General features: G+C 39.0%; 1 protein-coding gene across 1 annotated transcript in view; it reads right to left on the bottom strand.

Moving 5' to 3' along the window:
- The window catches only part of FAM241A (family with sequence similarity 241 member A), a 42,105-nt gene extending 29,158 nt beyond the window's left edge, over window positions 1–12,947 (bottom strand). Inside the window, exon 1 of the mRNA XM_025874051.2 lies at window positions 12,601–12,947. Coding sequence (XP_025729836.1) covers window positions 12,601–12,762 — 162 coding nt within the window. The 5' untranslated portion in view covers window positions 12,763–12,947. The remainder of the gene's footprint in view (window positions 1–12,600) is intronic.
- Between the last annotated feature and the right edge of the window lie 2,593 nt (window positions 12,948–15,540).

Here is a 15,540-nt window from a genome sequence, read left to right as displayed (position 1 = left end):
CAAAATGACACTCATACCATGTGTGATAGAGTCTAACATTTTTTATCTATCTTATCCTGTTCACAATCCACTAAATTGGTTTCATGGCCCAACACTAGCTTGGTGGTTAAAAACTCAGGCTTTAAGCATGGGTTCGAATCTCAACTTCACAACTTACTAGCTGTGATGCTTTCAGTAAACTACTTAACCTCCCTGTGCTACATTTTTTACATCTTTAAAGTGGGGGCAATAATAGTATGTACTCATGAGGTCTGATACCAGATTTCCCTCCAGAAACACAGAACCAGTTTATACTTTTAACTGTAGTGTATTCTTATGTCATACAATTTCTCTAAACCCACACCACTTATCTTTTTAATCTTTAACAACTGGATGGGTGAAAAATAATTCCTAATAGTTTCAATTTGCATTTCCTTTTATTTCTAGTGAGGCTGGACATTTTTCTTGTTCCTTGGATATTAAATATAATTGCAGTTTTCATTTCCTATAAAATGTACAAAAATAATATGTTAAACATAAAAATTTACTAACCATATAAAGCTTCACCTAACTACAGCATTATATAACTTATAATATGTTTATTATTAGATTTATACTTGTTTGCTATTTCCTCTTATTTAAGATTTACTTATTTATTTTAGAGGCAGGGGAGTGGCAGAGGGAGAGAGAGAGAGAGAGGGAGGGAAGCAGACTTTCCATTGAGTGCAGAGCCCAATGTGGGGCTCAATCTCATGACCCTGAGATCATGACCTTAGCTGAAATCAAGAGCAGAAATTAAGGGCCATCCAGGTGCTCCTTGTCTGCTATTTCTAATTAGATGTAAAGTTACAGCATTTATTATTTATTTCCACTTATCTCCTAAAATTACAGAGAACCAGTAAAGGAAAAAAAAACTTTTTGAGGAGAAAATCAATGAGAATATCAGCTAGTTCTTTTTGTTTGTTTTATTTTAAGTTGGTTTGGTTTATTAAAGTATAATTTATATACAGTTCAAGTAACCCTTTTTAATATATAGTACTGTAAATTGTTTTTAAAAAATTATTATTGAAGTATAATTGATACACACATTAGTTTCAGGTGTACTATTGGCTAGTTCTTGAATTGGTCTGTCAAATTATTGTAAACTGAAAAATATGAAAGTTTGTATTCATTTCCATTTTAACCAATAGGATCCAATATTTTATTTTATTTATTTTATTAAGTTTTAAAACTTTAATTCCAGTGTAGTTAACATGCAGTGTTATATTAGTTTCAGGTGTACAATATAGTGGTTTAACATTTTAATACATTACCCAGTGCTCATCACGGTAAGTGTGCTCTTTAATCCCCATCACCTATTTTACCTATCTCCTACCCACCTTCCCTCTGGTAACCATCAGTTTGTTCTCTATAGTTAAGAGTTAGGATCCAATGTGTTAATCACATTTGCAAACATACCCAAATGAAACCATCAAGTATTCAAAAAGATAACACAATTTCAGCCAAAGCTATTAAACATGCTTAAAATTTGCCTATGGGCTGCCTGGCTGGCTCAGTCAGTAGAACATGTGACTCGATCTCAGGATCATGAGTTAAAGCTCCTCCTTGAGGGTAGAGATTACTTAAAAAAAAAAAGTTGCCTATTGTAGAGGAAGAGAATTGTTCCATAATGAAAAAATAAGTAAAGAAGAAAAAGGGCTATGCATGATCTAATGAGAGATAGTATTAGGCCATGAAGTGAAGAATATGATTAATTCAAACTATAGGTTAAAAATTTCTACACTTTGTACTTTTCCTAAAATCTACATATTTTTTAAGACATGAAGTATCTGGTGACATTGAGTATCTTATATGTGCAGGGTGGTGCACTAGATGTTACCACAAGATGGAATAGCTTGTCTATTGAAAGTAGTCAAAATCAAATGTTTCTTTAAAAATGACTTTCCTTTTTTTTTTAAAGATTGACTTATTTATTTGAGAGAGAGAGAGAATGCACGCATGAGCCGTGGGGAGGGGCAGAGGGAGAGAATCCCAAAGCAGACTCTCTGCTGAGCATGGAGCCTGATGAGGGGCTTGATGCCACAACCCATGAGATCATGACCTGAGCCAAAACCAAGAGTCGATGCCTAACCGACTGAGCCACCCAGGCGCCCTGACTTTCCTTTTTAACTCTCAGCTTGGGGAAGTGACAATAGCTTCCGTTATATGTTACTTCTGAGCACCGTAAATAAGGAATTCTGAATTCAACCAGACTGATGAAATTTGCCAGTCATGGGAAATCAAATGTAAGTTCCCTGCCTCTGTAGATGGTCTGCATATGTTCAAGTAAAATTTTGATCAGGAAGATAAAAAAAATCATTTTTTTCAGATTAATTGAAAAAGAGAATTAAAAAATCTCAGAGATGTTATAAAATATCAAAGAGAACATAGTAAAAACCACAAATAGAAATTTTTCTTAATACTGTGTTTAGATATTAAGTATTAATAATAATTTTATCCTATATTGACCATAAAGTTCAAAACATTTGCGCTCTGCTTTCTCTTTGATCAGAACACTGATAAACTATAGTTGATGCTGTAAGAAAACAGCAACAACAAATAAAGCCAATAATTTCCTCTTCCTTTGCCAAGATAAGGTGTAGCTGCCCATGAGGTTAAATGGAAAAAAAAAAAACCCACTGGATATGGGGGAAAAATAGATCAGAAGACAGAAAATATCTTTTGCATCAAGTTAACTAGAAATTCAGTTTCTCTGCTGAAATGAAACTACTCTTTGCTTGTCTTATCATTTCCCTTAAATATACACCCACATACACACAAACACACAACACACTTAATGAACCAAAACATGACCAGTAGGGACTCCTAATGTTTTTGAAGGCTGCTACAGCAAGATAAGATTGCAATTCCAGAGAAGAAGGCAGAAAATGAACATAATGTCCTAAGGCTTAAAGAAGGTAGGGATAAAGATAAAGAGTTTCTACTTAGGCCTCTCAGGATAAGCTAACATCATGGTACTTTTATTTTTTTTTCCCTCTAACCTTGCTTTACCACTTTTGTTGAATAGGAAATTGAGAATAACTTGTACATAGAAAGGTGGATATTCTTTTTCCTAGGAAGGATCAGTGACTCACAACTGAAAAAATAATCAACTGAAGATCCCCACAAAATGCAACATAATTTAGGTTGGCGAGTTAATTTTTTTTAGAGAAATATTAAACAGTTAGTTTTTAGATTAGTAAATCTTAATACTTTATTCAATACATAAGTAATATTTATTCTATAAACCTAAATATTACATGTACTAAAAATACAGTTTTATGATGCAATTAGTTGAGAGGAATAAAAGGAAGGGAACCAGAGGGAAAAATGACAGGAAAGGTAAGGATAAAATAAGGAACTAATATTCACTGAAAGTCTACTATATGCTAGGTATTTTGAATACAAAATGTCACCTAATCCTCACACAAACTTTAAGAAGTAGCTAGCAAAATACCTGTTACAATGAGGAAATTGAGTCTCTGAGGGATTAAGTGATTAGAATGACACAGCTAGTAAAATTGAAAAGCCAGAATTCAAACTTAGAACTGTCATACTCCAAAACCCTTTTCATTGTTCCCTAATGCTTAGCTTCTACAGAGGAGAGGAGGTAGTAGAGAGATGTATGGAGAAAAAGAGAAAGTAGCTGAGATGGTTAGGGAAGAATAAAAGACAATGGGAGAATGAGACTCTCAATAGGAAGAGAGAGAAAGGAGATGGGTAGTAAGAGAGAAAGCAGGAAAAAGGATGTGAGAGAGAGAGCAAAATAGAGAACATTGTTTAAGAGCTGTTGTTGGAAGAAGAGATAAGAGAAATGATCAGTTGAGTGACTACCTGTTTGGCACATAGTCTTCAGAAAATAATTTTTACTATCCATTGAAATATCTATTAGCAGAGTAATTATTCTTGACAACTCAAACTGCTGTAACCCTAATACATTTTGAGATGGGTTTCTCAACTTTGGCACTATTGACGTTTGGGCCAAATAATGCTTTGTTGTAAGGGACTGTTCTGTGCATTATAGGATGTTTAGCAGTATCCCTGGACTCTTTCTATTAGATGCCAGTGGTATACCCCCTAGTCTTCACAATGAGAAATGTCTCTAGCCATTGCCAATGTCTCCTGTGAACAAAACTGTCCCAGTAAAGAACCACTGATTTAGAGGTTCCACTCTGAATAATGATAAAAACAAACAAAAGATGCCTACCACATGCAAAATTATTCCCTGAGTTACTCTAAAGACTGGATGTCCTTGGGAACAAGATGAGGTTAAGTTTAGGGCTGAATTCACTAAGCTCATAACACTTGTTACAGTTATTGCTTGGAAACTGATTTCAAAAGTATGAAAGGGGGGCGCCTGGATGGCTCAGTCATTAAGTGTCTGCCTTAGGCTCAGGTCATGATCCTAGGGTCCGGGGATTGTGCCCCGCCTAGGTCTCCTTGCTCAGCAGGTAGCTTGCTTCTCCCTCTCCTCCTGCCCCTCCCCCTGCTTGTGTTCCCTCTCTCGCTGTCTCTCTGTCAAATAAATAAATGAAAATCTAAAAAAAAAAAGCATGAAAGGGAGCAGATCTTGCTACTCAAAGTACAGTCCCTTCACCAGTGTCATCAGCATCATCTGGGGGCTTGTGAGGAATGAAGCACCTCAGGCCTCACCCCAGATCTACTGAATCAGAACCTGCATTTTAATAAGAGTCACATTTTTCTTTTCATGATGATTTCTGACTCATGGCCCTGGAAATCTTGGGCAAACATCATCCAGTTTCTTCAATCCAGACCTTGGGGATTCCTTTTCCCCAGCATCAGCCCCACCCACCCAGTTGACTGAACCACTTTCTAGAACACACCATTCAGCAAGACATGGTGGTGAACCTGGCTTTAAATCTTCATGACTGAGGGACTCTTCCACAACACAAAGTTAGGTCGCGCCATGGGATTCTTGGAAGATTGGAGGATGGAAGGGAAGCAATAACCACTCTAGCTCATGTGTTGTTGCTGATCTGCTGCCTCACCTGATCAGCACAAAGCAGCACCTGGGCCTGCAAATGCTTTCCCTTTCCCCGGATCCTCCTCCAGCTTCTCCAATTCCTCATCCAGATGTATGTGTTCAGCTGCTTGAGAAAAGGCCCTGGCTCTAGCAGGTCATCCACACTGGCAAGCAGGGAAGCAGTGAAAGTCAAGGTTCCAGTTAGTTTTCATGGAGTTTCAGCACATGCTTATGGGTTCCAGGCTGCTCCTGATTCTCCCCATTATTTATCCATCTTTCCTCCTAACTGCCTGCCCAGTGGACCTCAAGCTCCAACATCAGACATGATTCAACAGATTTACAGACTGCTTAACCAGTTCCCACAATTGCTTCGGACCAAATTCCTCTATTAGATAAATAATACACATATAAAGAATAAATAAAAGTGTGAAAAGAAGTAGGTATAAACAGGTATCTAGTTTTGAACTACACAGTCTAAGGGAGAGCAGCAGCTTTGTCAGGACTGTTCCCCCATTATGTGGGAGGCCTCTTTGAATATATGAAAAAACACTGGCTTTAGAATTTGGAGACCCGGGTTCTGGTTTTCTCCAGGACTAGTTAGTTGTAGGACCTAGAACAAATCACTGGCTGAGGAATGACTGTTGGCTTCTTGTACCTCACCACGAGTACAAATATATCCTTCTAGGGAATAGTTAAATGACTTCCTTACATATATCTACTATGTTAAGGGCAAATATGGTGAATACTACCAACTGACTTCCTTATGCTCTCTGTTCCCTTGCCACTCAAAGTACGGAACACAGACATAAGATTAGCATCACTTGGGTGCTTATTAGAGATGCAAAATCTTAGGCCTCGCCCTAGACCAAGGAAATTACAATCTGTTCTAAACAAGAGATGATTTGTATGCACATTAAAACTGAGGAGCACCTTCCTCCTATGGTGACTTTCTAAATGCAGAGGCTAGGAAACTTGAAAACTGTATTTCTTAGATTTCTTTTCAGTGTGGGTTCTGTTTGAAAATTAGCCTCCAAAGCTAACATTTATATGATTATTATGTGCTAGGGATTGCTGTAAGCACTTTACACACATTATTCACTCATGTAATCCTCCCAAACAATCCTAGAAAGTAATGCAATTATTATTCTCTTTATATAGATGAAGAAACTGAAGTCTGGAGAGGTTAATTAACCTGCCCAAAGTTACAGTTAGTAAGTGCAGAGTTAGGACTCAAACCCAGGTATTCTGGATCTAGAATCTATACCGTTGATCAAACTTTTAATAGATCAAAGAGGAAGTTTAAGGCTTCCTTCTGCCGCAGTTTTTTTTTTTAAACAGATAATCCTGTGGAACATACTCTGGCAAGTGCTTTTATTTTGTTTATTTTTAGTTAATTTATTTATTTTAAAGAGAGAAAGAGAGAGTGCACGCATATGCATGAGTGGGAGGAGCAGAGAGAGAGGGAGAGAGAAAGAATTTCTCCAGCTGACTCCCGGCTGAGTGCAGAGCCAGGGGGCACTCTATCTCAGGACCCTGAGATCAAAACCTGAGCTGAAACCAGGAGTCAGACGCTCGACCGACTGAGCCACCCAGGCACCCCAGGCAAATGCTTTTATAAAGCTATCTTCATTTATTCACCTACATATCTATGAACCAGCATTGATCTGAAAGTTCTAGGTACCACAAAGGCAAGAAATAGAAATGAAGCATTAACATTTAAAAGGAAGCAAAGTCAACCTTATCTATAGACTGGATGATTATATATCTAGAAGATGCAAAATAATTAAGTCTAAGAGATACTGGTATTTATTAGCATTAGAATTAATAAAAGAATTCAGAAAGGTAACTAGTTAAAAAATAAATATATAAAAGCCAGTAGCTAGAAACCAGCAGCAAAAGGATGATTTGTGGGGAAAAAATCCCTTTCACAATACCAACAAAAATATAAAAGCTTAATATAGATTTTACTATTTATAACTACTATAAAGGATTGTAAAGCCAGGGAGAAAGTGGATTATTCAATCATTGGGGAAAAAAACCAAAACAAAACAAGACAGATTAGTTCCATACCTCACACAATACATAAAGTTATTCTAAAGAGACTAAACATGCAGAATTTAAAAAATAATAATAAAACCATAAATACACACACACATAAGAAAATATTGGAGGATATTTAACTGATTGTATGATTAGAAAGAATGTTCTAAACAGATATAGATTTGTATATATATTATGCTTGTATGTGTGATATGTGCAAATGAAATTACCAAAATAAATTCCTTTAGCTAATAAAAATTTAAAGCATTTCTAAATCAAAAACATCATTAACAAAATTATAAAGTCAATAGCAAGCAGAGAAAATATTTATAATCAATGTGAAGAGATTAACATCTTAGTGTCAAAAAAGACCAAAGAACATGATTAAAAAGAAAGGCAAATGCTCAATAAATATATGAAATCTCCAGCAATATTTTACAACATAAGATAATTTTGACCCACTAAATTGGCAAAGATTAATCTATAAATTATACCATTCATTACAGGCACGGATGGTTTCCAATCAGCACTCTCACACACCAATGTTGGAAGTGTACATTGATGTGACCTTTCTTGAATGCAATCCTTCAGAATGTTCCAAGAAGCTTCAATTGAGTTTGACTCATTGACCTAGTTCTTTCATTTCTAGGAATCTTCTGCAAGGTAGAACTGTGAAGATTTACAAGCAACCTTACAGCATTATTTAAAAAGAAAGTTTGAAACACCTTAAGTGTACAGTAGTAGAAAAATGGACTATTAGGCAGCCCTAAAAATAATTTTTACAAATAATTTTTCATAACACAAGAAAATGACACAACATGCTAAGTAGTTAAAACAAGTAAGCAAATTCAATATTACATTAAAACATGTTAAAAATAGGGGCACCTGGGTGGCTCAGTCATTAAGCGTCTGCCTTCGGCTCAGGTCATGATCCCAGGGTCCTGGGATCAAGACCCGCATCAGGCTCCCTGCTCTGCGGGAAGCCTGCTTCTCCCTCTCCCACTCCCCCTGCTTATGTTCCCTCTCTCGCTGTGTCTCTGTCAAATAAATAAATAAAATCTTTAAAAAAACATGTCAAAAATATATTTGTGTATACATATATACAGCTATAGTAATATATGAGAGAGAGATGAATGTAGTAATACCAAATGTATGAGATACATTTTTTTAAATGTTTGATATTTTTTAACAAAATGTTACTTGGCGTATGATTTCAAATGCTTTTGTTTTCTTCCTTAGAGTTTTCTTTATTTCTACATTTTCCAAAGTACATTACTTCAATAATCATAAAGAAAGACCTTAGAGCTAAAGATAATGATTCTAAAGTCAATCTGAGGATAATGGGATCTCTATGCTCTAGGAGGTAAGAAGGGCCATCTTAGGTTATTCAGGTTGTGAACTGCCACATCTATGCAGATGCTACTCACATTGTAGGCATATAATAAAAGGACTAGAGATGTTTAGCCTTTTCAGTTATGCAGTAGATCAGAGACTCTCTTATATAAAGCCACCTGACGTTCATAGTCATGAACATAATTGAATCATCTCTCATACACACAATGAACAACACACACTTGAGATAGTTATGCCCTTTCCCTTCAATCCCTTGGGCATTTTGTCTCTTTCCCTTGCTTATCTCTCTTAGATGCCTGATGCCTACTTCAAACTTGACACAGTTCCTTCATCTAAAGGACGTGTTCTATTCTTTCAAGTCCTCCTTTCTTAGGATACTTGATTTTTTGTTTGTTTTGTTCTTTATTGAATGGAATCAAAAGTTTTGACATTTCTTTGAAGCTTGAACTAAATTTGAAGCTTGAACTAAATTTCATTTCTTTAAATGATTCTACATCTTTTTTCTTAGTGGTGCAAGTTGTCTTAAGTAGCGAGTCAGTCTCTACAAAGTACTTCAGTCTGTTACCATTCTGATAAAACAAAAACAATACTTCATTAACTTAACTGTATATATATTTTTGCTGTTAACACTTAACAGATGAAGAGACATCTATTATTTTTCCACTAAAACAAAAGAGTACAACAGTTTTCTTCTATCAGTATTGTATTTAAAAAAGGTTAACATTAAAAACAAAGAACCATTATTTTGTTTAAAATCGTTAAGCTTCTTGCACATCTTAAGCTTCCTTCTTCTGCCTGCGTTCTTCTGCCAATTTATTCAGAAATTTCTTTAATTTCTGATAATGAGGAAGGCTGTTGCAATGAGTATTCTTTGCAGCTTCATTTGTATAAAAGAGTGAACACAGCTTACAGTAAAATCCTGTTTAGGTATCACATAGTTTGGCAGCTGCAAAGAAAAAGCTAAAAAAGGTGGACAAGATCGAGGAACTTGATCAAGAAAATGAAGCAGCGTTGCAAAATGGAATTAAAAATGAGGAAAATACAGAACCAGGCGCTGAATCTGCTGAGAATGCTAATGATCCCAACAAAGATACAAGTGAAAATGCAGATGGCGAAAGTGATGAAAACAAGGAGGACTATACAATCCCAGATGAGTATAGAATTGGACCATATCAGCCCAATGTTCCTGTTGCTATAGACTATTAGGATACTTGATTTTAACCAGGCCTCCTTTGTCAATCACCCTACCTGGAGAGACAAAAGAACCTTAGTTTTCTCTCAGATGGAGTGGCATTTAAGAACAAATAGTAAGAAAAAAATGATGCTGACAATCTTAGTTATTAAGAAAATACTATGGAAAATACCTTAGTTATTAAGAAAATGATGGGCGCTTGGGTGGCTCCATTGTTAAGCGTCTGCCTTCGGCTCAGGTCATGATCTCAGGGTCCTGGGATCGAGTTGGGCATCGAGCCTGGCATCAAGCCCCACATGGAGCCCTACATTGAGCCCCATCGGGCTCCCTGCTCAGAGGGAAGCCTGCTTCTCCCTCCCCACTCCCCCTGCTTGTGTTCCCTCTCTCGCTGTGTCTCTCTCTGTCAAATAAATAAATAAAATCTTAAAAAAAAAGAAAATACCTATATAACTATTTCAGTTTTACATGAAATAAATACCAAGCTATAGATACATTCTGAGCTGGTATCATACCAATGAGCTAACTGAAGAAACTTCATCAAGTTATCAGGTAAGGGCAAAACTCAGTGAAAGAAATAAAAATAGAAAAAATTTAATACAAAAAATTAGGGGCTGAAAAAAATCACTGAAAGCTGGAGGAGCAAAAGTCAGGTGTCTTCTAGAGCTACTGCGTTCAAGAGCATCACCATAGCCTTGATGCACATATAAAAGAGCCTCTATGGAGGCCACCGCTGCTGCCCCCACGGATGCCACCAGTTCTCTCTCAACATCCGTAAGGCTAAGACTGTGGAACACCAAGTGAGTGTGCTAAGCAGAAAGGACACCAGCAAGATAGCCTCTGCCTCATTTCCAGCTAATTAGCGTTGGTTCTCTTTCTATCACTGTTTCTGTAGAAAAAAATTCACTCTAAATTCTAAATAACTAGTCTGCAAACCAAGTTTTCAAAAATATTCTATCTGTAATTTGGAGTCGGTGCGCTCTTAAAATAACAAACAAACACACACCATCCCCTAAAGAAAAACTAGATGAAACAAATCCTTAGGTTATATTTTATAGTCACTGAATTCATTTACTTCTTCCTCAAGCATTGGTATATCTGTAGTTACCATCATTGCAAGGGAGTGCATAAAAATTTTAAATTTCATTTGCAGGACTTGAAAAAAAAGAAGAAAACAAGCCTTGGTGATAATATTATCAATAAATGATTTATCACAAAAGCTTGCTTCTTATACCAAAGGGTTGCATTGCCCCAATTTTTTGTTCATTTTTGGTTTCTTGATAAGAAGTTCTTCTTTGGTGCTGATTTGGGGTAAGTGCATATCTCTAGTGTAATTTTCAGTTATTGTCTATGTAGGCTTACAGTACATAAATACATCATCTGATTAAAAAAATAACATTTTCAACCATTTCAAAGGAGTACAGGAAAATAAATTTCCATGACAGGCAATGAAAGAAGCAGGTATGCAAAGTGATAGGATATATGTTTTCTAGGATATGTTTCATTTTTTTGTTTGTTTCATCCTTTTTCTTTGTACCATAAGCAATTTTGGTAAGACCACAGATACTGATGATGTGAAATCCACAGAAGTGTAAATGAAGTAATATTTTCCATGCTCCCTTAAAACATTTGAAAATTTACTTTGAGAACCTCGGTTCAAATGTATCCCCCTCATCACCACCACCATCCAGGGAGTTCCTGTTGCTGTTTTCTTCACTTTTCCAGTTGAACAACTAAACCAAGAGGAAACTAAGCCCTTTAGCTACTGAGTCATGGTATATTTGGCGGGGGGCACTAGGAAGGGAATCAGGAAGATCTCCTAGTGACCAATTATTTGCTTCAGTCACCATGCCATCTCTTATATTGTCATAAGGATGAAGAATTATACTTCCACATGGTAAGCCAGCCTAATGCTAAGCATATTCTATGTGTGCCATGCAATGGTATTTCCGTTTTCTAAATAAAATGTTGGAATACTAGAAGTTATACTTTATTAATGCATTTAGTGATGATATTGGAGTTTGTGAAATGTGACAAAAAGGACAGATGGAGAAAAATGAAAGGAGACAGGTATCAACTGATTGTCCCAACAGTATAGGCTGGAGCAAAGGCAAATAATCATTTGAATTTCTGCTCCTTAAAGTGATTCTGAAGGTTGGCTGATCTCAGGTATTTTCAAGAGTCTAATTACTGTTTTTGCTGGTGAAAATCCATCCTACATATAATTCGATTTCTTTTATTAAATTTCTTGCTTAATCTTGAAGACATTTGATATGTTGTAATGCCTATTATCATACTCATGTAGTGAGAACAAATTCAGAGTTTCAAAAATTACCCAACTTCTCCTTTCCCTTATTACTTCTGGCCTCTTAATACTTCTTTCCCTTTGCTGCTAACTGAAAGCAATTTTCTTGCTTTTTCACTTTTAAAATGAAGTTTAGATCTCATTTGTGTTCATGTGAAGAACCTACTCTTGGAGAGTCCCTGTCAAGATATCTATTGTAATACTCGCTCCTACACATGCCTTCAGACATTGATTGCTTATCTAGAGAAATACACCCACACCTTTTCAGAGGCGCTAGGTGTGGGTTCAGAAATGCCAAGATGGAGGGCAGGAAGGGAGCAGCTATTCCCTAAAACACAGCACAGGGGTATGGACTTGAAGTTGAAAAAAAAGTGTTTACATGTAAGCCTTTTAGATAAGTGACCGTTATGGAGGGTACTTCCACAGAGCCCTGGGTGTCGGCCTGAGCCTCCTCTGCCCGACAGCAGGGGAAGGGCCGTGCTGACCCCGCCAGGCACTCGATCCCGGGGCACTCGCCACCGCGCACGCACAACCCCGCAGCCCGGCCCAGAGCGCGCCGTCTAACCGCTCCTCGGGGCAGATTCCCCGAACGCCGCAGCGACCAGCGCCCCATGCCGAGCACAGCACAGGCTCCGCCCGCCCGCCTACTTCCCTCCGCCGCCGGGTGGGGCTCGGGAAACCGGCCGGGCCGCGCCGCCCCTCCCCGCTCACCTGCTCGCGCTCCTCCAGCGGCCGCTGCCCGCGTCGGCGCGGGCTCGCCCCGGGCTCCGGCTCTGTCCCCGCCACCGGCCGCTCCGCCAGCACGTCCCGGTCCTCGTCGCGCTCGCCACCGCTGCTGCCGCCGCCGCCAAGCAGCTCCCCGGCCGAGCACATCCCGTCGCCAACTCCCGCCGCCGGGACGGCCGCCAGAGGAGCCGAGCGTGAAACACGAGGCAGCGGCCGCCACCCAAGGGCCGCCCGGAGATCGGCCGCGCTGCCACACACACGAGCCTCTGGAGCGCGCCCGGCTGGCCAGGGCGCCAGAAGTACCAGCCCGGCCCGGCCTCTCCTGTCACTGGTTCGCCCCGCCCCGGCCCCCGGGGCGGAGCTCACAGGGGGCGGGGCCACGTCGGGGGCGGGGCCAACGGGGGCGTGTGTGAGACTTAAGAGCGAATGTGTGTGTTCGCGCGCGTTTGTGAGACTGTGTGTGAGACAATGTACATTAAGAGACTGTATGTATGTGTGTGAGATTGTATGTGAAGAGAATGTGTGTATGAGATTGTGTGTGTGTGTGAGACTGTTGGAGTGTGTGAGAGTAATTATGTACATAACAGATTTTAAAAGATTGTATGTGTGAGAGTGTGTGTGTGAAAGTGTTAGAAAAAGAGTGCGTGAGAGAGACTGTGTATTAAGAGAGTGTGTTTGTGAGGAAGAGAGGAGAGCATGTGTGTTGGGTGTGTGTGTAATACACCGTTACACCCCAGCGGGGTACCTCTGTTCTTCCCTGGCACAGGGGCTGTGCCTGGGTGTGCTGCTGGATGCCTGCCAGAGTAGCCGTCCATCCTTTGCAAGTAATACACATTTCTCTGTCTCCTTTGTTCCTTTTGTCTTCTGTCTAGCATCTATCTGAAGATTTGTGTCTTTGTCTCTGTTAAGTGTTCCCCTGGTGTGTGTTGGTTGTTGGAGGCTTGAGAGCATTTGGTAGGGTATTTGCCTTTGTGTATATTTCTATAAATGGCAAGGATATGTCTGTCTCTCTCAGTGGATGGTAAGGGGGATACAACTAATTCATAAATCTTTTCCTTACTACCGGTGATATTGTGATTTATAAGAAATGTACAGTTGACCCTTGAAGGATGCAGGGGTTAGGGACACTGACCTGCACAATCAAAAATCCATGTATAACGTTTGACTCCCCCAAAACTTAATTACTAATAGCCTAGTGTTGACTGGAAGCCTTACTGCTATAACATATATAGTTGATGAGCATATTTTGTATTTTATACATATTATATACTGTATTCTTACAATAAACTACACTAGAGGAAAGAATATGCTACTAAAAAATAATAGGGAAGAGGAAAAAATAGTCCTGTAAAAAATCCAAGTATAAGTGGACATGCACAATTCAAACCTGTGTTGTTCAAGGGTCAATCATATATTTGGTCTTCATCCCATTCTGGGAACAGAGCTCCTAGAATCTTGGAATTTCCTACTGGAGGACAGCGATAAATGTCTTTTGTTATGCTAATGAGGATACTTTTGGCACGTCTCTAGTTAACTAAGGATAGGGACTAGTTGCCAGGAGAAAAGCCTGGTGATTAGAGGGTTAGAACTTTTAGTCCCACCGCCTGCACTCCAGGAGGGTAGAGAGGTGTTGGAAGTTGAATCAATCAGTGATGGTCAATGATTTAATCAATCATGTCTATGCAATGAAGCCCCCATGGAAGCCCAAAAGGACAGAGGTTCCTGGAGCTTCTGGGTTAGTGAACACGTGAACATGTAAGCAGAGTGATTTGCACAGAGAACATGGAAGCTCAGTGCTCCTTCCAACACATCTTGTCCTATGTACCTCTACAACTGGCTATTCATCTGTATCCTTTATATTATCCTTTATATATATAAACTACTAAAAGTTTCTCTGAGGTCTGTGAGCTGTTCCAGCAAATTCACTGAACCGAGGGTGGGGTCATGGAAACCTCCAATTTAGAACCAGTTGGTTAGAAGCACAGGTAACAACTTGGACCGGCACTTGGCATCAAAAGGAGGGCAGTCTGTGGCGCTGAGCTCTTAAGGTGTGAGATCTGTGATCTTATCTCCAGGGGATAGTGTCAGAACTGAGTTAACTGCCTGGAGATATTAGAAAACACACATCAAACTACCCTACCCATTTTGTTGAAGGGAAGTTGGACAGTGTTTAAAAAAAACAACAAAAAACTTTTTATATCTTTTATCTGTTCTTTGAGAAAATTATAGACTATTGAATAGAGAAAATATCAGGCTATTTGTCAATGGAAAATAAAGAAGAGAAGAATGAGTTACTTGGACTCTTTGATTAAAATGTCTTCAGGCCCAAAGAGGGAATTAAAATAGACAGAACTTAAAGACTTGTTTTTATCTTTTTAAAAGAGATTTTTATTTATTTATTTGACAGAGAAAGAGAGTGCTCAAGAAGGGGGTGGGGGGAAGTGGGCAGTTGGTGGAGGGGAAGCGGCAGGCAGAGGGAGAGGGGGAAGCAGGCATTCTGCTCTGGGCTCAATCCCAGGACCCTGGAATCATGACCTGAGCTGAAGGCAGATGCTTAACTGACTGAGCCACCCAGGCACCCCTTAAAGACTTATTTTAAAGACTGTTTCCTGTTTTTGATAATTAGGACTATAGAAACTAGAAAATATGCCTTTGGATATCACAAATTAGAAAGAAAATTAATCTGGTTTATTTCCTTTTTTTTTTAAGATTTTATTTATTTATTTGACAGAGACACAGCGAGAGAGGGAACACAAGCAGGGGGAGTGGAGAGGGAGAAGCAGGCTTCCCGCTGAGCAGGGAGCCCGACCCCGGACCCGGGGATCATGACCTGAGCTGAAGGCAGACGCCTAATGACTGAGCCACCCAGGCACCCCTATTTCCTTTCTTAAAAGCCTTTTAAAACCCAGAGGAAAGTATTTATTT

Source organism: Callorhinus ursinus, unplaced genomic scaffold (assembly GCF_003265705.2).
Source record: "Callorhinus ursinus isolate GAN/ISIS: 27379988/994484 unplaced genomic scaffold, GSC_fseal_2.0 scaffold4, whole genome shotgun sequence".
In the NCBI taxonomy this organism is placed as follows: domain Eukaryota; kingdom Metazoa; phylum Chordata; class Mammalia; order Carnivora; family Otariidae; genus Callorhinus; species Callorhinus ursinus.
The sequence above is the reverse complement of the archived record's forward strand: the minus strand, read 5'-3'. Positions and strand labels throughout refer to the sequence as shown.